General features: G+C 35.6%; 1 protein-coding gene, 1 long non-coding RNA gene and 1 other non-coding gene across 6 annotated transcripts; all 3 read left to right on the top strand.

Moving 5' to 3' along the window:
* The first annotated feature begins 3,398 nt into the window (after nucleotides 1-3,398).
* On the top strand, nucleotides 3,399-3,469 carry Trnag-ccc (transfer RNA glycine (anticodon CCC)). Its single transcript has one exon. It is a non-coding gene; the product is annotated as a tRNA-Gly (tRNA).
* Nucleotides 3,470-5,547: 2,078 nt separating this feature from the next.
* Nucleotides 5,548-11,466, top strand: LOC146157629 (nucleoside diphosphate kinase 7-like). Its single transcript, XM_083387512.1, has 9 exons — nucleotides 5,548-5,629; nucleotides 5,746-5,781; nucleotides 6,244-6,354; nucleotides 6,629-6,795; nucleotides 7,134-7,295; nucleotides 7,750-7,957; nucleotides 8,486-8,656; nucleotides 10,181-10,357; nucleotides 11,228-11,466. Exons 1-9 carry the CDS (start codon nucleotides 5,627-5,629, stop codon nucleotides 11,366-11,368), a joined length of 1,176 nt encoding a protein of 391 aa, XP_083243638.1. The 5' UTR covers nucleotides 5,548-5,626; the 3' UTR covers nucleotides 11,369-11,466.
* Nucleotides 11,467-17,014: 5,548 nt separating this feature from the next.
* Nucleotides 17,015-19,086, top strand: LOC146157630 (uncharacterized). 4 transcript variants are annotated; one of them, XR_014494827.1, is made up of 3 exons: nucleotides 17,015-17,085; nucleotides 17,666-17,827; nucleotides 18,866-19,086. It is a non-coding gene; the product is annotated as an uncharacterized LOC146157630 (long non-coding RNA). The 4 variants fall into 4 exon arrangements; XR_014494829.1 differs by having other exon boundaries at nucleotides 17,666-17,779; XR_014494828.1 differs by having other exon boundaries at nucleotides 17,020-17,089.
* The last annotated feature ends 870 nt before the right edge of the window (nucleotides 19,087-19,956 follow it).

A 19,956-nucleotide genomic window follows, 5' to 3' on the forward strand; every position in this document is an offset into this window, starting at 1 on the left:
AAATTGTATTATAACACAAGCCAATTGACGCAGACTTCCTTACCCGCTATTTGTCAATGAGATCAGCATTTTTTAATGTTATGGTTGGTTGCCACATATTCAAACATAAACAAAACTTTTTATTGATTGTTCCCCTTTTGAACAACTATTCCAGTAGTGGCCAACCAAAAAATGAGACGTGCTGCTTTGGATAAAAACATGCACATTTATCCATATAATTATTTGGGCAATTAACTTGTGGGACCCACAGCTTTATGGCTGCACAGAAACCCATAAATGTTTTCGCAAAGTGAAAAAAGGAAAACTTTTGTGTTTATTTTGTTAAAAATGTGTTACTTATAAAACTCGCCTTGACAGTCCGAGAGAATAATCGCTAACTTAACGGTTAACCAAACAAAATCGACACATTCTAAAAAATCATAAAAAAAGTGCAATATGAACGTAAGAGCCACATAAAACTGGGTGAAGAGCCGTGTGTTAGCCACACCTGAACTATTGTTTTTCACCAATCTTAGTCTTTAGTTATGCTTTATTATTCGATAATAAAGCGTGTTTTATTGTCTCTCGTGACATCATAAAGCATCTATTATGCTGTACTATCTGCTATCCGCGAATCGTTCGCATTGTTAGAAAGTTGTGACTGGACTAGTGTACTACAAGAAACATGGCTCAACTTGATTTTAATAGGGCCGCCAAAACAATAATATAATCGCAAAGGGTTCATCAGGCAATTTTTTTGGAAAAGTTTGGGAACCGCTGGTGTAAACTGTTTAACGGAAAACAATATAAGAATAGTCAGTCTTCCAATTCAAAAATTAGTAATTGAAAGTGTCAAAAATCCCAAATTTTAAGTATGTATTTTAACCCAAATTCAAATTCAATCAGATGTGATGATGTCAATCAGATGTGATGACCCAGTCCAGTCCAAAAATGTCTGATAGCTGAAATTTAAATCCAATACTAATAGCCAATATTTAAATCTGAAACTTTGTGCAGGTATATATTTATAAACAGGGTTGCCATCGACATGGACCCGAAAATAAGGGCAAAAAACAAGGACAACCGAAATATTAGATTAGCATTTAAAAAACGTTTTGGAAATGTTTTGTATTTAAGAGCCGTGGCATATCACATTCCATACTTTTTCCCAGAAACAATCTGCTCAGCAATTATCAAGGTTTATGGTTTGTTTTTGGTCTACTCCTGTTAATGTTGCTTGAAGATCGGCCAGGTGAAATGTGTCGACCGAACGGTCGATCACGATCAAAGTGTTGGCCACCCCTGCTTATAGCTTTACTGATTCAATCAAAGTGTTGAGTACACTGCGCACCCATTTCCCCATTACCAACCACTTGGCAAAAAAATGCTGTAACCTTGTACTGCTGTTCACTGCTAAAATGTCGTCAGCTGCTATATTCTGGTACAGCATCCGAAACTGCTTTACCACTGCCCTACCTATCTCATCACTTCGAAGTAAAATCCTTAGACTTGTCTGCCACGGGAGTACCTTGATGTCATAAAATCTCGGCGCAAAAGCATAATTTTAGATTATTATTCAACACCGGTTACCAGAGGAAAACGACCGAAGTTCTGTAGTTGTTGAAAATAAGACAAAATAAGGACACAAGTCGAAAATAAGGACATTTCTTACAAATAAGGACAAATCTTAGAAATAAGGACGGTATGGCAACCCTGTTTATAAAGCTTAAAATTGTGCGACTGTAATAACATTATTTCTAAAATTTGCACAGCTTGTATTATAGTATTATATATACTAAAACTGTACTAAAAACTGTAAGCATGATACAATTTTTTTAGCTGACACATTTTATGGTGCTTTATTTAAAAAATGTGTGCTACGCCGGCAACTGATTTAAATAAACAAATCATATTGTTGATAAATGTTTTGGGATTATGGAAAAAAAAATTTTTTTTGCCCTTGCTTTTATTTTTTAATATTCTCAATTGTGAAGGTAAATTTACCTCAGAAATTTTTTTTAAGGGGGGAAACTCTAAGCTGGATCATAAAACATGGCAAAAAGTGCAATCTGGGTATAGGATCGGCACCGATACCAGTACCACCCAAAAATTAGGCAAGTAGCGCTACTGTCATGTGGCATGGGGTACCAGCTATGACCGGACATCTAATAAACCAGTAGTTTAACTTTTTAATATTCTATCATACAATTTAAGCATACCAATATCTTATCCACCAGTGTTTAATACCTAAAAAACATTCAATAAAAACATGCTATGCTCAAACCCACACCATTACTTGAACAGAATATGTTTTGAATTTATCAAATTTCTGTCAATTAGGAATAGATAAATAATAAATTTAAGTTAAGGTTATGGGGGATTTAGTGGATAAAAATGAGTGGATAAATTTACTAGCAGATTAGGAATTCACACTTCCATAATTTTTACAGACCTGCTTAATATATTTAAACAAATTTTGCTGTTAAAAGCATACAAAATAAAAATCAGAACCTCCTATAACATCTAGGACTAAGAACATAAAAACTAAAAAAAACTAACCAGCCTGACAAAATACACAAGAAAATAAACAGTCTTATGTTCAGTTTTAACTAGAAAAAAATGAACTATTTATTAATATAGGTTAGTATCCACAGTTAACAGCTGATTATAGCTTGGTTGACAGTTGATATCCGTCAGACAAATTATCTGCTTGAATGTGTTTCCGGCTCTTGGCAAACTTGCCTGCCCTATAAGTCGTTGCCAGTCAAGTCAGCTGCGCTTCGCCCAAAACTCAACCAGGAAACCGGTTATGTCAACTCAACACCACTAATTTGCTCACCAAGCTTCAAAATAAGCGAATAACACGAATAAAATTGAGACTAATATTATCGTCGCCTTTTAAACGGTGAAATATATTAAATCCAACGCCTTTATTTTAACTTGATCGATCATTAGCACGTTTACTTTCAGCTAACTAGAATCTGTGCTTCGGGAGACTCACGCAACTAGAAATCGCGGCGAGATAATAAAAGAAACAAGACAATTACGCCGACTATGACGTAACATATGATTTCACATGCACCCGCGCGCTGTTATTGTTCTTTTTCCTCTGTTACGTCACGCATTCGCGAACTGTTCCTCTTTGGGCGAGGCGCTATCGGGGATCGACGATGCTGACTTCAGGGGCGCGCTATATAAATAACCGCGAGCGAAAAGAACTTTATTTCTCATCGAATTTCACTCAATAAATCTAAATTGGACCTTTTTTTAATTTTGACACACTTAACACAATATTTACATTAGGATTAAACATGAATTTATATGAATGAAATGTTATTTATATAGAATTGCGGTTTTATGGATCAACGACTTTACATTATTTTGCTATATAAATAGCTTTTGATACAAGGCTTGCTTAAGCACTGCTAGTGTAGTGGTAACATGCAAGATTCCCATTCTTGCGCCCCGGGTTCGATTCCCGGGCAGTGCAACTTACTTTTGCATGTTTTTTTAAAGTGAATAATACTTGGAAAACATCTTTGTTTTTTAAAATAAGTCAAGTAGGAAGATTTCTATTTTATAAAACGTTTTTATGTCGAAAAAAATGATGACATTTCCGCAAAATAAAACGGAATCAAATAAACCCTAAAAACTTTTTGCCTTTTGTACTGTAAGTGTAGTTCATTGCGAAGGTAAAACAAATAAAACTCTAAAACACTATTTTTACCGTACAATTTTTTACATAAAGGGTCCTAAAAAGTTGTTCTAACTGAATCCAATTGTACCTACTAAACAAAAAATGCAGTTAACTATTGCTGTGTTAACTGGCTACAAGAATAGTCGTGTGTAAAACTACTAGCATTTTTTTTTTCACTTTTACCTGGAATGGCTGCATTAATTTGGCTTTAGATCGGCACATATATCGAACGAGTTCCGATATAACGCTGTGGTATCAAGAAGAGGTGTCCGATACTTGACATTTTCTTCCGATACCCGATATTGTTTACCACTGTTATAAACTATCACACCCGGAACCAAATCACGCCGGCTAACTATGCTGAAACAAGTAAAAGAGATGACATTAAAAACATTAAAAGGCATTTTTTCCAGTTATTACGCCAAAGTGTGCTCTTGTGTTATTAAGTTGAGTTACCCTTGCAATAAGTTGTTAACCTATATGCAACAAAACTTCACGATTTAAGTTGATGGTTTGTATTGCAAATCATGACTGAAATGCCTATACAGTAAAAATTTAGTATAGGATTGACAACGTAACCACTCTAGACGGGTATCGAACAACCACTTAGTTTAGGGTATCAGCTTTAAAGCGATATCATCGGATCTCCCTGTGGTCCGCGAGAGGCTTTAGTTTTACGCCCGAATACTCTAAACCAGTGGTACCTAACTGTGTGCCTCGACAGATTATCAAGTGTGCCGCGAAACTTTTTGTAATTTTCGAAAAAAGGTTATTAGCATTACCGATAGGCATATACACGCAAGCTTTTTAGACTTAAATGCGCACAATTCATTACAAATTAGTAATATTGCGACATTTACATATAGTTTGTCGTGTGTTAAAGGCGATTGTAAAATTACTCTATTTGTTGTTCTTACAAATGTGCCGCGAAATGTTTAAGATTTTTTTTGTTCCACAAGCTAAAAAGTTTACGAATCACTTCTCTAAACTGAACTATTCTTTCCATTTAAATAAGACATGTTAACCGCGCAGTGAATTTGTCCAGCTTTTTGCAAAGTACACTGTATGCAGGAGTGAAGTCAAATAACTTTCCTACCGGAACGATGAAACTTTTCTTACTGAAGCGCATACATTTTCAGAGAAGACGTTACAAACTTACGTCATAACAGGAAGTGTGAAACAAGCGACAATAGAAAATTAGGATAATCGTTCGATGTAGGGCACAAGTATCCAACTAAAATCTTAGTTTAAACATATTCGAAGACATAGCGGGACGGCCTGCTAAAGAAAACATTTTTAATGATACGACGTACTAAAAACAATGTTTTACCAAACCGCCTTTAGCACCGTCCCGGCTTATTTTTACCACTGTTTTCAAAAAAACATTAAAAGTCGATACAATTAAAATTTATCTTGGTGAATAAACGAACCATAGTACAATTTTATTGAGCAAATCTTTCACGTGTTAAAACCAAAGAGATTATAACCGTTTAGAACGGCAAAGCCAATGACTTTTATATCATCCCCCCAAATACAGTTTTATCACTTTAGGTCATAATTTGTGACTAATTTTCTGAAATTGGATTCTCCACAAACCAAAAACATCAACCCATAACTAAAAATAATCTAAATAAACTTTTACCCCCAGCACTTAGAATAATTATTGCAATACCATAGCAACAAACCACTCGTGTGTGACCTCCGTAACGCTTGGTAATTTTCAAACAATTTTCTATTTTTCTAAAGAACAGAAAATATTTTGGATTGCGTGAATTTTGTTTTTACGTTAAATAGCGATGACATTATTATATCTTTGTAAAATTTACCGTCAAATATATGCATCATCATAAACGAGTATCTGTTATATTTTTAGTGTCGTAGGTTTCTGATAAATTACTGTTTTTGTGGTTCTTCCGAAGTCTTTTTAAGTGCACCAGGAAAAAGACCAGCATGGTAAATTGTGACACTTATTACATTGTATTATGTGTATATTATATTCACATGGCTTAACATTGTAATTTATGGTAAATTATGTTAATCAATAAACCTTAAAACTCTTACTTTTTTAGTTTCCTGGATACACTGATGCCTACATTGAACCATCTGTAAGTATTTGTTTTTTATGTTGTTTAAATGCGTGACTAAATAGCAATATATTTCTAGTGATGCTATGCTTTTGTGTCTATAAAATGAACAATATAATTATTCTGTGCAAATCAAAAAATGATTTTGTTTTTGCTTATTTTTCATTTGGAAGAGGCTACCATAGTAGTTTGAAGAGGCTACCATAGTAGTTTGAATCAACATGTAATTACTAATGGGTGCAAGCCTAAAGAGCGATCCGGTCAAATAGTCTATAGGCACTTCCTGAGGCTATTTACTGGGTTAAAAAAGTAATTTTAAGCCAATTTCCAAAACATAATTAAAACTATACAAAACTTGGAAATTTAAATTAATACTACCACCACCCAAACACTAACCCCAACCCAACTGAAATCAATATCACGAATTGGCGCAAACATAAACGAGCCATCCTTGTCTGTTCTGAATCCTGAAGTTATTTTTAGTCGGCTCAAGATGAAAGATATTCATTCATTGCGGAGTGGTACGACCCACAAGCTGCCTTGATAAGAAGATATCAGTTCTTATTCTACCCTAAAGACAGCAGCATTGAAATGGTAAAGGTTACACTCCTAAGTCATTTTTGTTTAACAGCAGAATACTAAATCCAGCTAATTAGATAGAAATAGGGAAAAAAAATATATTTATACAAAATCACAAGTGTACAGTATGTCTTTGAAATTATTAGTATATTGTTTATAAGGCAATTTTTCAACTAGCAATAGGAGTCATGGACCTTTTGTATATTTTGTTACTTAATCAGATTAAAAAATTAGAGCTATACAAATCCCAAATTAGAATTGTTTCACTTTTTTGTTCTCTGTTCAACAGTACGACATCAAAAACAGACGAAAATTTCTCAGCCGGACAAAATTCGAAACAGTTGGAGCAGAAAATCTTTACATTGGAAGCCAGATCAGCATTTATTCAAGACAACTGACAATTGTCGATTTTGGAGATAAATTCACAGAAAGCAAACTTGGAAGCAAAAAAGAAAAGTGGGTGCCATTTTGAATTAATTTCTTGGCTTTTTACATTTTCTGTTTTTATTACACAAAGAAATAAAAACATATATTTAGGTTATTATAGTGCTAGCATTAATACAAACAACAGTTATGACGGTCAAAAATTGGCATGGAAATATAAAATGAACCTTATTACAAATGCTGATGTAAAGTTGATTAAAAAGGCTTTAAAAAACTAAATCAATTACGACATCCCCAAATTGCTATAAAAATATGATGACCTTTATTAAAACACATTGATATGACGTTTTTAAACACATTATATATTTTACTATTGGGTACATTATATATTTTACTATTTTTTTATGCAGAACCTTAGCTCTTATTAAACCCGACGCACTTCCCAAGATTGGAACCATTATTAACGCTCTGAGGGAAAACGATATTCAACTTTGCAAGGCAAAAATGGTCCAATTCACTCGAAAAGATGCGGCTCGTTTTTATGAAGAACATCAGTCAAAACCATTCTTCAAGTAAATATAATTATTTTTTACTAAATTAACACAAACAATTGTTTTTTAGCTTATATAGTGTCATGGAATGTATTAATTTTGTGCACAATGACTACTGATACTACCACTTTTAATAATTAATGCGATATTATCAGACATCCCTAATATCGCCTTAAATTTCATAATATCATTTATCAACATTACCTACAACAAGAATTGGACATTGTCAATACATCAATATTGACACATTAGTTACATTGTTGTTAAAAAGTTTGAACAAAATTTCATGAAATATATTTGGTAAAAGCTGTGAAATAGGAACACTTGGGTTGTAAATCATTATCGCTAACTACACAAATCACCGGAATGTGATTTTACTCAATAATGATCCCAGAGCCAACAGTGATAATGCTAATCATAAAAATACAAGTGTTTTTCCGCACAATGTTTTTTAAAATTTTCTTTCTCTTTGCAGCCCTCTGGTGGATTACATGACGAGTGGTCCTGTGGTTGCCATGGAGATAATGGGGACCAACGTAACCCAGAAGTGGCGGGAAATGTTGGGGCCGACCGACTCGAACGAGGCAAGGTCGAGTGCACCTAACTCAATCAGGGCCATGTTCGGAACCGACCAGACCAAGAACGCTGCTCATGGGTCCGACAGTGCCGATTCTGCTGCTAGGGTAAGCAACAAGGGGGTAGTGGGTGCTTCATAATGGAAATTGCCCCCGAAAATATTGGTGATCTCCATAAGGGTGGTTTAAAATGTGATATTTTTTATATTTTTTGCTGCTAGGGTAAGCAACAAACATATGGTAATTGCCCCCAAAAGGGTGATTTCCATTTTCTAGGGGCAATTTTGACGATAATACATTAAAAGCAAAACATAGTGTCCAGCCCAATAGTTTCAATTTTACTGTTTTTTTTTTTATTTTTGAGTTATCTGTCATTCTAGTGTTATTTATCATTATTTATTGCATGTTGTACATTTTTATCAGTTAGTTGCAATCCTAAGTTCTTTTCAGAGGTAACCACTTGCAAAGACTAAGAACCATTGTGTAATAACAACCTTTTATGTGTAAAAGCCCTCAACTTTATTTAAACAATATATTTTAAGGTCCTTGAATTAGTGAATAACGAAAGTTTGATGGAAATCAACTGTTTTCTTGATTTTAAAAGTAGCAATTCAAAGAAATTCTCTTTTTTTGAAGGAACTGGAGTTCTTCTTTCCCACCAGAGGGCGCTGTGACCTCGTGAACACGGCAAAGTTCGAGAATTGCACTTGTTGCGTCATAAAGCCACACGCTGTCAAGGCGGGTTTGGTCGGCGATATCCTCACAGTGATTCAGGACGCCGGGTTCAATGTCACCGACATAAATATGGTGAGTTGAGGTCCCAGTCGTGGTGAATGTAAGCCGGAACGGTCCGGAATGACGCCCCGATAAAATAAGTTTTGCAAGTACTCGTAAAAAAATGTCTCTTTTTTACCAGACTATCTTTCTTCTTGTTTGTATTTAGGCCAGGGGTGTCCAACTCAAACATGCCGGCGTGCCAATTTTATCTTATAACTTCTTCCCGTGCCAAAGTTTCGTAACCGAACCAATTCTTTTTAATCATAAAAGCGCTTATTTTACCAAAAATAAGAACGTTTATTTAAACTTGAAAAAAACTGTCTAGTAGAAATGCGCATCACTACATCAAAGTGTCTCTCGGTGAGCTGACTTTTGTTTCTTCACACCAAGCTATATTATGTTATGTGAATGCTAGCCTCCACACAGTATAATGTTACTATATCAAAAGTAATTGTTGGTTGTCGTGATTGCCGCGATTGTTTTGTATTGTGAACAAACAATGGCAATTGGCTGTATAACAAACTTAGTATTTTCTGACAATTGGCTGAACTGAATGACAAATTGAGCTTTTTTGGCAATTGGCTAAATAACCATTTTAGTATTTTTTTGGGGAGGCCCTGCGTGCCATTTTTTATTAGGTCGCGTGCCGCTTGTTGGACACCTGATTTAGACTAATATTCCAGTTGCATATTTGTGCACGACATCAAAGGATAACCTCAAGTTTCCTAAAGTTACTTTTAAGACGCCCTGCTATGACGTAACTTTGTGGCGTCATCTCTGAACATTTTTATGCGTTCCAGTATGAAAAAGTTTCTACTTTAACCTCTAGGCCACAGTTCGTATAAAACCTAGTTGTGGCTTGTGAGGAAATAAGCTTAGTATTTTTCAAACTAACCGGAGCACACATGAGGTTGGATGCAGAGTAAATGTTGTGAGATCTGTGTACTCAAGAAACTCGTGGGTTGGGTGGGGTGCCCCCCAAAATTATTAGCAAATAGCACACACATCAAATATACTAAAATTGACTGAATGATTAGCGATAAATTTTATTTGTAGAAGTTAAAACATAGCTAAAAAGACGCAAAACCTAGGAAACTTCGAACTGATAAAGTACTGTTGTGCGAAAGCTTGTCGAAATTACAATCAGGGCTGCAAAGTCGGACTCGGTACTCTAGACTCGAGTAAGACCACATAAAACTACCAGAGTCCGGAGTCCGACGTGCGCATGCGCAGTATCAAATCTGAAACTGAATATACTGAAAACTTTAAATTGTAAAGGCTGAATAGCATATTGTGGAACATTTGCCGACCATTGTGGGTGAATGAAATATATGAAACCCCTTTGAGTGGATTGCTTTGTATCCACATTATATTTGTTTAAGCAAATGGGTAAAATAAAGACTGTAGAGTCGGAGTCGGACTGGGGTTCATTTTTTGGCTGGAGTTGCATGCGGGTTAGTTTTAACCGACTCCTCAGCCCTAATTACAATACAGATTTTTACTATCTTATCCTTTAAGTCCATCGACAGTAAAACATTATCCCACTTTCCACAGCAAAGTGTTGAGAAAGCGAACGCCGAGGAGTTCTACGAGATCTACAAGGGCGTCGTGGCCGAGTACCAGAGCATGGTAAACCAGCTGTGCAACGGTCCCTCGGTGGCGCTAGAGATCACCAGCAAGGATGACGACACACCGGCCAAGTTCAGGGATCTCTGCGGCCCTGCTGACCCTGTAAGTTGACGGCAAAGGGGATTAGTAATGTTTGGATAACTTTGTCGTCCTTGTAGGTTGGGTGCTTTGAATCTTATTTTGAATCTAAACTTATATCCGAGGCAGATAACTTACTGGTGAATACAATAAACCGAGGGTCACAGGTTAAGAAGCGCTACTGTGAACTATTCCACTCAATAAATAAATGTCTTCTCTTAACAGAGATGTTTGATAATATCATATTGGAGCTGACACCCGGATGCCAAGTTGTAACATCGCTACTCGTCCGATACTAGGGTGGTATCGCTGCCGATACGAGGCTAAATTCTAGTTCAGCAATAATTTGCTACCTAACCAAGCAATTCCTACCTTGAAAAACAAATTTATCCCAAAATAGTTAATAACTGAGGATAATGAATCTTCTTAACACTAAAGGCGCGTTTACACTACAGCTGCACTGAGCTGAGCAAAGCGTAATTTGCATTTAAATTCTATTGTGGCGAGCGTTTCACGCTTTGCTAAACTCAAGGCCCGTGAAGCTATAGTAAAACATTACGTTTTGTCGCGATTTTTACGCCCAGCGCAGCTCACTGCAGCTGTAGTGAAAACAATTCAACGCCCAGTGCAGCTCAGCTCCGCTCAGTGCAGCTGTAGTGTAAACGGGCCTTAAAGCACACTTGAGCCAAATAACCTAAAATAGATTTCTTTGAACGTTTTAATTTAGCTGATTTGATGCTTGTATAGTGAATTATAGTACAGACGTAATTGGCTCATTTACTTTTGTACAAAATATCGTTTATTGGTGTTGTAATAAAATATCGAGTATCGACCAACCCTGAAACAAAACCCACAATACTTCCGAATTTTATTCTCCCCACCTTCGTTTTGCAGGAAATAGCGCGACATCTGCGACCCAAGAGCTTGAGAGCGATGTTCGGTAAAGACAAGATCGAGAATGCTGTCCACTGCACAGATCTGCCGGAAGATGGCGTGCTGGAGGTCGAGTACTTCTTCCGCATTCTCAAGAATTAGTTCCCACGCTTCGCTTCCTCGCTGTGATTATTAACGGAGTTTATTTTGAGTCACTTTCTCGTGTTTTGTTTGTGCGTCCAAATACAAGCGATTAGATTTGTAAAGTAGCTGTGTTTTTTAAAATAGGCGTATATTGTGACGTCACAAAACCTATGTTATTACGTCACTAACGATTGAAAAATAACATGACAAAAATATAAATGAATGCGGTGAAAACAGGCGTGAACACCGTTCCCATGCGTACCAACCAACAAACTAAAGTTTAAACGCAGACTACTTGATACCAAAAGAAAAAGAAAGAAAATAATGTCCCCGATTCAGAGTAGACTTCAAACTAACGTAAAATATAAAGTAAAAAAAAATAAAAATAAATAAAGTTAATATGAAGTTCTTAAACTTTTTAGGCATATGACATCATTTGCTTTAAAGTATTTATGCGCATTTTGATGAAAGCATTTGGTGAAATAGAAAACGCAAAAATCATCGAACAAATTTCGAAAGCTTTAGGATTCCCACAATCTGTTTCTTTTTACTAAGAAATTAAGCTCTTTGTCACAACCAACAAACGAAAGTTTTTTCGAGGATTACTTGAATGCAATTTAATTTTGGAAATAAAAGGTGGCGTACAATTCTAACAAAAAGAAAAAAACGCCCTAAAGGTTCACCCTTGTGGCGAGTTGGTTCGCTACTAAGGCTGTAAGTTTGGGAGGCTAACCCGTAAGGAAAGTGATATCAATTTGTAGGAATTGAATGGGAAAAGTTTGATCAATTACATTGCATCGAGTATTCAAGTCGTCCGTAAACGAACAAGACATAGGTTTCTTGGTGGTGCGTCTTACCACCACAACAATTACAAAACTTCCGCCTTACTTTTAACTAAACAAACTATACTTAAAAAATCAAAAAAAAATTAAAAGACAAATTTAGAATCTAATAAAAATTTGAACTTTCATAGTTACGAAAAATGTTTAAACGTTTTCTTTGCGAGCCGAAATATTGGCAGTTTGTCCAAACGCACTTGGAGCAACTGCAAATTATCATTTATTCATTCTGAAGTCATTTTCTCAAAAACAGTAGCGTTTGTGGATTCTGAAGATTGCTGGTTAAAAGACTTCTTTCACATACAGTTCATCTGCAGTTGGATTCAAAAGAAAATAAATTACCAAAGCAGCTTAATGGTAGATAACAGGTCAGTACTTCTGCAAATAGGTACAAGATTTGTCTGTTTGATATTACGCTTGACTATTTGTTACAGCGCATTTCACATCATCAGTATTCCCTATCATATAACATAGGGCTAAATCGGCAAAATTGGCCAATTTCGACGCTCATATACCAGCGATTTTTTTCGAACTTTTTTCGACCTGCTCCGATTTGGCTGAAATTTTCACCAAAGATGCGTTAGGACAATATTAATCTCATGGTAAAACTTATATAGTCAAATTCTTTATTATTAGCGAGAAAATGGACATTTTTTATAAAAATTATCCCAAAAAACGCGATTTTGGGTAATTTTTAAAAATCGACCTTCTCCGATTTGGGTGAAACTTGGTGTGTAGATGCGCCTTGGGCGTAGAAACAACACGGTAAAGTTTCAGCCCCCTACCACTTAAAATAAAGCCAAAAATCGACTTTCAAGTTTTTTTACATTTTTTGGTAATTTTTCGAATTTTTGAAAAAAAATTCCCCGGGGATTTTCCCCGTGGACTTTTTTGCTCAATAGTTATCGGCAGATAATTTCAGTTTGTATTCATTATTTATTCTGACAGTATCAGATTTTCCATGTGCGGTTCACATAGTTAGATTCACCGCTCAAACTTCCAGCAATTAAGCAAAAAGTGCCGGTGAGCACTTAAGCGAGATGCCAAACACACTCCCATCCAGTGAAGCTCTACACGGGAGCAATTTGCTGCGCCCAAAAGCCACAAGTCGGGTGTTATTAGCTGGTTCTAATGCAAAAGGTAAGTGTTAAATTAAAGTTATAAACTGTGTGATAAAACTTTCGTTTGTTGGTCGAAAGTGCAATAATTTTAAAATAAAAAAAAATATATGTGTTTTATTTTTGTTAATAGTGCACGGTATTATCATTGTTAATATGATAAGTTCTGATTAATTTTAAGGTAGCAATCTGACAAATTTAAGTCAAGATATGACAAACCCTCAACTTACAGTTACCTCAAGTTTGTTGCAAACATGAATTAACGAAGTGCATTTTTTCAAAAACATTTTAATAGGGGAACCCTGTCCATTACTTCAAAAACGATTTGAAACCGATTAAATATTGCCGCGAAAACTTTTTACGCAAATATTGGGTGCAGTTTTTTTGTTTTTTTCATTCCGAGTTTTCAGGACCTATGATATTTCTTACTATAATGAAGTAAGTACATGTATATAAGAGGTGAAGGTGAAGTGGATTCTTCTTCCAATTGGCCAAAAAGGAAGCCTAGAATGCCTGAAGTGTCAGTAATGGGCAGTCCTAATATTCCCGAAGGGAGATGGTGCCGCCACTTGCAGGTAAGGCCATTGTTGCGCATGGGCAAAAGTTCAACATTTTTTCCTTTTTGTTTCATTTTAAGTATAAGCATAAATTTATAGCATTGCTCTACTTTACAGGTGTAAATAGAATTAAAGGTAGTTTTAACTATTTAAATTAAATTTTCCGTTTGTTGGTACTACACCATTTCACCCAAAGCATAGCTTTGTCCTTTTTGAAATTTTACAGATTTTCTTGATAAATCTTTTAGGACCATTCTGGTATAGCCTACGTCACAAATGTGTGCAAAACAAAATTATATGATATTAAATTAAAAAATTTAGCGAGGCAGGAACAATATATTTTTAAATCAAATCAAGAGTTTTACTTCAAACTGATTTGTAATGTTGTCCAGACTATTTTTTCCAATATATTTTATGTTTAAACTAAACTTTTTATTTCTGCTTGTGAATAACCTTACCTTATTTGTATGACGATGCTTGATGTTCTTATGACTTTGAGAACTTAAATTTCAATACTTTGTCAAAAAGACTTTTTTTTATTTAAGTTCCTACAAGCTTTTATTGCGATTAAACTTCTCAACAAAGTTGTGCTTTATTTTAACTGGAAGCTGGGGAATGCAACTCGGAACATGGAAGTAAAGAAGTTTAAGAAAATAATATTTTTGCCACAAAGTCTTACTCAATATAAAACTTTAACAAAAACTAAAGTTGTAAAGATTAAACTACAAAATATCGCTAAACGTACAATTCTGTAAAACATTATAAATCAAGGTTACAAAATATATGAGGGTTATAGGGGTGCGGGGGGCATCTTTGCGTCACAGACGTCGATTGTTTCACGACATTTGCCATTCTTATCGTCATTGTTGAACAACATAAGCTCGAAGACAGAACTAATTGTGGAAAAAAGAAATAAATGTTTTCCATTAAATGTTATGCGAGTTTTATAATTACTCAAAATAGTACTTAATCCCGAACACAATGATGTTATAAGACTGTTTGCAAAACAGGTCTAAAACATAAAATCATTTTGTAAAATATAACAGAAATATATACTTTGCCTTATGAATAGGTATCGTCAGTTTCTGTATAAAAAACACAAAGTTTAAATGTTTTTAACAAATCTTAGGTTGTTTTTAAAACGCCTAACTATTTTTAAACCAATCGCTATGCACCTTAACATAAAATACCGGTACTTATCTTAAACTCTTAAAATTAAATGACCAGCATCTGGTTTTACATTACATTATATATTTACTAAATCAGTAGGATTTTCACAAATTCTATAACTAATCCACATGAGCTAATTGATGAAAGCGAAGCGATTTTAGTTTTTTCCCCCAATTAAAGACGCCCATAGGGGTAAACTTATTTTAAACCCCTAGAACTCCATCGATACCACTCTGCACCATGTGTGAAAGTTTGTTCTAATACGTAATAAGAATATCAAAGCCCATACAGAAGTAGGTATCATTTTGAACGTTTCGAATAACTCTTTATTCATTTTCAACAGTTGAAAATGAATAAAGAGTTATTCGAAACGTTCAAAATGATACCTACTTCTGTATGGGCTTTGATATTCTTATTACGTCTTACTACAACCTCCAACCATTATGCTCCAAAGTTTGTTCTAATAGTTATTAGGCAATATTCACCACGACTTGGGTTCCTAAGTAAAATAAGTGTAAAGTGATAAACAGCCCACAACAAAGAATCTTTCTTTTACATTTTATTGTCTGTGGGAGATTCTTTCAAAGTGTTTCAGAAAAAGAGTTGGAATACAATTTTTAATTGACCGCCAGTTAAACGACAATTGGAGTTTTTAATTCTGACGTCACAGACCTCCCTTGTGACGTTCCGCTATGAATCGTCCTAAAACGCGAGCAAAAAAGTAAGCAAGGAGGTGAAAGTGGTGAAAGAGGTCCAGCAGCCCATTTAATGTTGTGAACCACTGGTCTAGGGAATTGTGTCGATATTTGTTCCTTTCTATGTTTTTTTGGTAATATTTTTCCATGACAGTATCATTGTTTTTTTTTCACATGTACATAAACGGCCGACTATAAAGCATTGAAACTAAGTCTTTTGTGTTGAAAAAATACGTTTATGCCCGTTTTTAAAAAAATGGTCACCTTTTTAAAAAGCACACTGCGGTTGAGATATTAAGCCGCGACAAATTATACATTTCTTGAAAACAAAGTGCGATTTAAGAAAAAATAAAAAAAAGAATTAGTAATAGCTATAATCCACTTTTGTAGAATTGTTCCGATGTTTATTTACTTCGTGTTAATTTTTTTATTTTTTTGTTCCAGGTCAGCTTTTACCTAAGGCAGGGGTTCTTAAACTTTTTTTACCGCGGACCCCTAAAATTGTTTTTGCTTCGCGTGGACCACGGTAGGGGCGAGTTTTCAAAAATTGACGTCACAATGCAAATAGACTATAGAAATCTGCCGATTTCGGTTCAAATAATTGTGAAAGTGTAATGCAGTCAACATTCAGTGCAAAACAGTTTTAATTTTAATTAAAGTTATTTTAAAAAATGATTACTTCGTAAACATACACTAATATTTCCATTGGGCCTTTATGGACCCCCTAAAACTAGTTCACGGACCCCCAAGGGGTCCATAGACCCCAGTTTAAGAACCCCTGACCTAAGGTGTTTGTGTGACCTGCAACGACATTCATAAACATGTTTTATTTTCTTGTTAAACTATTGTTGTGTCGTTTGGTGTTTAATTACAATATGCAAAGTATCCGCCGTCTGCTGTTTGTTACGTAACAAGTCGCATTGTGAGTGACAATGATCAGCAGCGATATTTATCGCGAGTGACAATAAGGAGAGGCAAAGTACTGGCTGATCAAATATAAACTTTGTTGTCGAACATAATTTTAGTCCCGCAGCTTAAATATGTTTTTAAGGTCATTTTGTAAACACTTAGTACAAAATAATAGAAGCTCGTTTAAAGTGATGTTTTTCGAACTTATTACTTGAAATGTTACCACTTGTAAGATAATAGTTAAAGTGGATGCGGTGGTTTAGACAAATTGAAATAAAACTTGAATTAGATTGTCTAATCGTAATTGACATGGAAGTTGCATTTTGTTAAATAATGTTTTGCAAACTTTTCTTTATTTTTTTAAATTGTTTACAGTAAGTTTTCCATTTACTTCGAAAATCGCTGTTGAGGAGTTTATAGGTCGTTTAAAGACAAGTTTCCAGCAAAGTAAGTAAGTGCTTAAATCAAACACAAATATCTTGTTGTCGACTTTTCTTACTCTTTACGTCAGACCTGAACGAGCCAGAATAGTACAAGTGCCGCTTTATTAAGCAACCAATGCCACACGACTGGTGTTTGGCATTCTAGCACGCGTTTCAAAAAATAAACCCGAGTCCGACTCCCGACTCCGGTCACATGTGCGATTTTGTCGAGTCCCGAGTCTGACTCTACAGCCTGTATTCCGCCAATTTACGAAACTAAAATAACGTGGATATTCAGCAATCCACTTATAGGGGTGTAGTACACTTCATTCACTTAAAATACATGGTTGAAAAATATTCCACCATAAGCTATTCCACCTTTACAATTTCCATTTGGCGGCCGTTTCAGTTTTAAAATTCGGTACTGCGCATGCGCATGTCGGACTCGGGACTCGGGTAGTTTTACGCGGTCTTACTCGAGTCCCGAGTCCGACTCCTCAGCCCTGTCATAGAGTATGAACAATGACATACTATTAACTTCTTTTTTGTCAAACTTATGCTTGTTTAAAAGACTTGATAATCATAAATAACTTGTGTTTGAACAGAACGTAAACATGGAAGAACAATATGCGGAGAGTAGGTTTGTTGGAGACAGCCAGGAAGAAATTTCACCTCTTCACAACGTGGAAAGCAAACAAGGGAATGAGATCTCGACAAAAGTAAGCAATGAGGGGAATATTAAACCATCTGCAATCAAACTGATAAAAGTGAGTGCAAAATAAGTAAGCCGTATCGGTAAAAAATGGTGTTTACATCAGGCAATCCCGCCATCTCCTTAAATCTATTGGAATTAGGATGCCAGTTGTATATTTGTGCAGGACATGGAAAGATAACCCCAGGTTATTTATCAAGAGTTGAAAGTAACTTTATGACGCCGTCTCTGATAATAAATTTCATGTGTTCCGGAAAGAAAAAAACTGGTTGTTTGTGAATGTATTTTTTGCCCAACCTAAGCACACATGAAGTTGATGCAAGGTTTTAGGCAATTATAATTCGGTAAGATCCGTGCACTCGAGCTGTTCGCTGGTTGGGTTATGTAAACCCTGAAAAATGTGTTCTTTTTTGTTATTGGAGCAATAAAGAGAAAGCTTTAAATCTTTTCTAACTTATTATCAAACCAACCGTCTGAAATAATAATTCAATTTTGGCATATCCGCTATACATGACATTATAACGTGGAAAAGATGGATTTATTTTGCGGTACTGAAACTGTTTTCGAGAATTACCGAATAAAAATCTGTGACAATAAAGGTTTTAACTTTCTCGTAGGCGTATTTGTCTAATTCTGAATCTGGAAATCAGGTGGCACTGTTAAAAGATAAATTGTATTGTAAAGTAGAAACTTAAAAAAAAGTTAAAAAAAAAAGTAGCACTTTGACCTGATGAAGCACAAAAGTCGGTTTGTTTTGCTGGAATCGAACTCGGGACTCGAGCAAGACTACCAGAGTTCCGAGTCCGACGTGCGCATGCCTAATGTGAAATTTCGAAAATAATAAGGTCGCAAACTGTAAAGGTGGAATATCATATGGTGGATATTTTCCACCCATGTATTGTGGTTATTTGACACCCTATGAGTGGATTGCTGTAGTGTACACATTTTGCCGAAGTCGAACTCTGGTTCATTTTGGGCCGGAGTTGGACTCTTAACCGACTCCACAGCCCTAACTACAACACTGACTCTTACTATATAATTCTAATCCTTTATAAAGTCCATGTGAAGTAAAATATTATCCCACCTTTCACAGCAAAGTGTTGAGAAAGCCAACGCCGAGGAGCTCTACAAGATGTACAAAGATGTAGTGGCAGAATACCAGAGCATGATAAACCAGCTGTGATCTGCCGGAAGATGGCGTGCTGGAGGTCGAGTACTTCTTCCGCATTCTCAAGAATTAGTTCCCACGCTTCGCTTCCTCGCTGTGATTATTAACGGAGTTTATTTTAAGTCACTTTCTCGTGTTTTGTTTGTGCGTCCAAATACAAGCGATTAGATTTCCAAAGTAGCTGTTTTTTTTTAAATAGGCGTATATTGTGACGTCACCAAACCTATGTTATTACGTCACAAACGATTAAAAAATAATTTAAATTTCGAAAAAAAATATAAGTCGAAAACAGACGTGAACACCGTGCGTCTCAACGTTTAGCAAAGCAATGAAAGACACACACACACATATGTGTTTAATAACATCTGTGATCTAGCCCCTCGGAAGCTGCTTTATGACCAACGATTACGGCTTCCGTATCAATAGTACACCGAATAGCCATCGCAGACTCGCCGAATGTGTCGATCTATGATGCAAGCAGAGAAAGCCAGAAAAACAACTAGCCTGCAGTGAGGTTCGAACTCAAGACCTCCGGTCAAGCCGGGACCGTCGCTCTACCAACTGAGCTATGCAGGCTCAGAGAGGAGCGAGTCAAAAAACAACCATTTAGCAAAGCAAGTAATTCTATGTCACATGTCTAATACGCCATCAGGTCATCAGCCATCAAAATGACGTCACGTTGCCAGGATTGCACTTTCAGGTTTTGGCCAAATAGTTAAATTAGATAAATACAAATTAGAATTCAACTAACCAACACTACAGCAAAAACGTATATAAAATTTCCGACTTTTTTGCTGAGCGATTAGAAAACAAAGCTAATGTTTGTCAAAGCTTTTTGGATACCATCTCCAAGTTATATGGCAACACTAAATGCGCAAATAAATGTCTACACATCGATACCTACTTAGGCATATCTATTTTGCCTTGTAAATGAGAATAAGTACATTAGGTTGTTGCACGAAGCATAAAGTTATGTAACTTGGTAAAGCAATTAGGGGCCCGACTAGTCGCTAGCT

The sequence above is a fragment of the Ascidiella aspersa genome, chromosome 4, assembly GCF_963924565.1.
Source record: "Ascidiella aspersa chromosome 4, kaAscAspe10.2, whole genome shotgun sequence".
Taxonomy (NCBI): Eukaryota; Metazoa; Chordata; class Ascidiacea; order Phlebobranchia; family Ascidiidae; genus Ascidiella; species Ascidiella aspersa.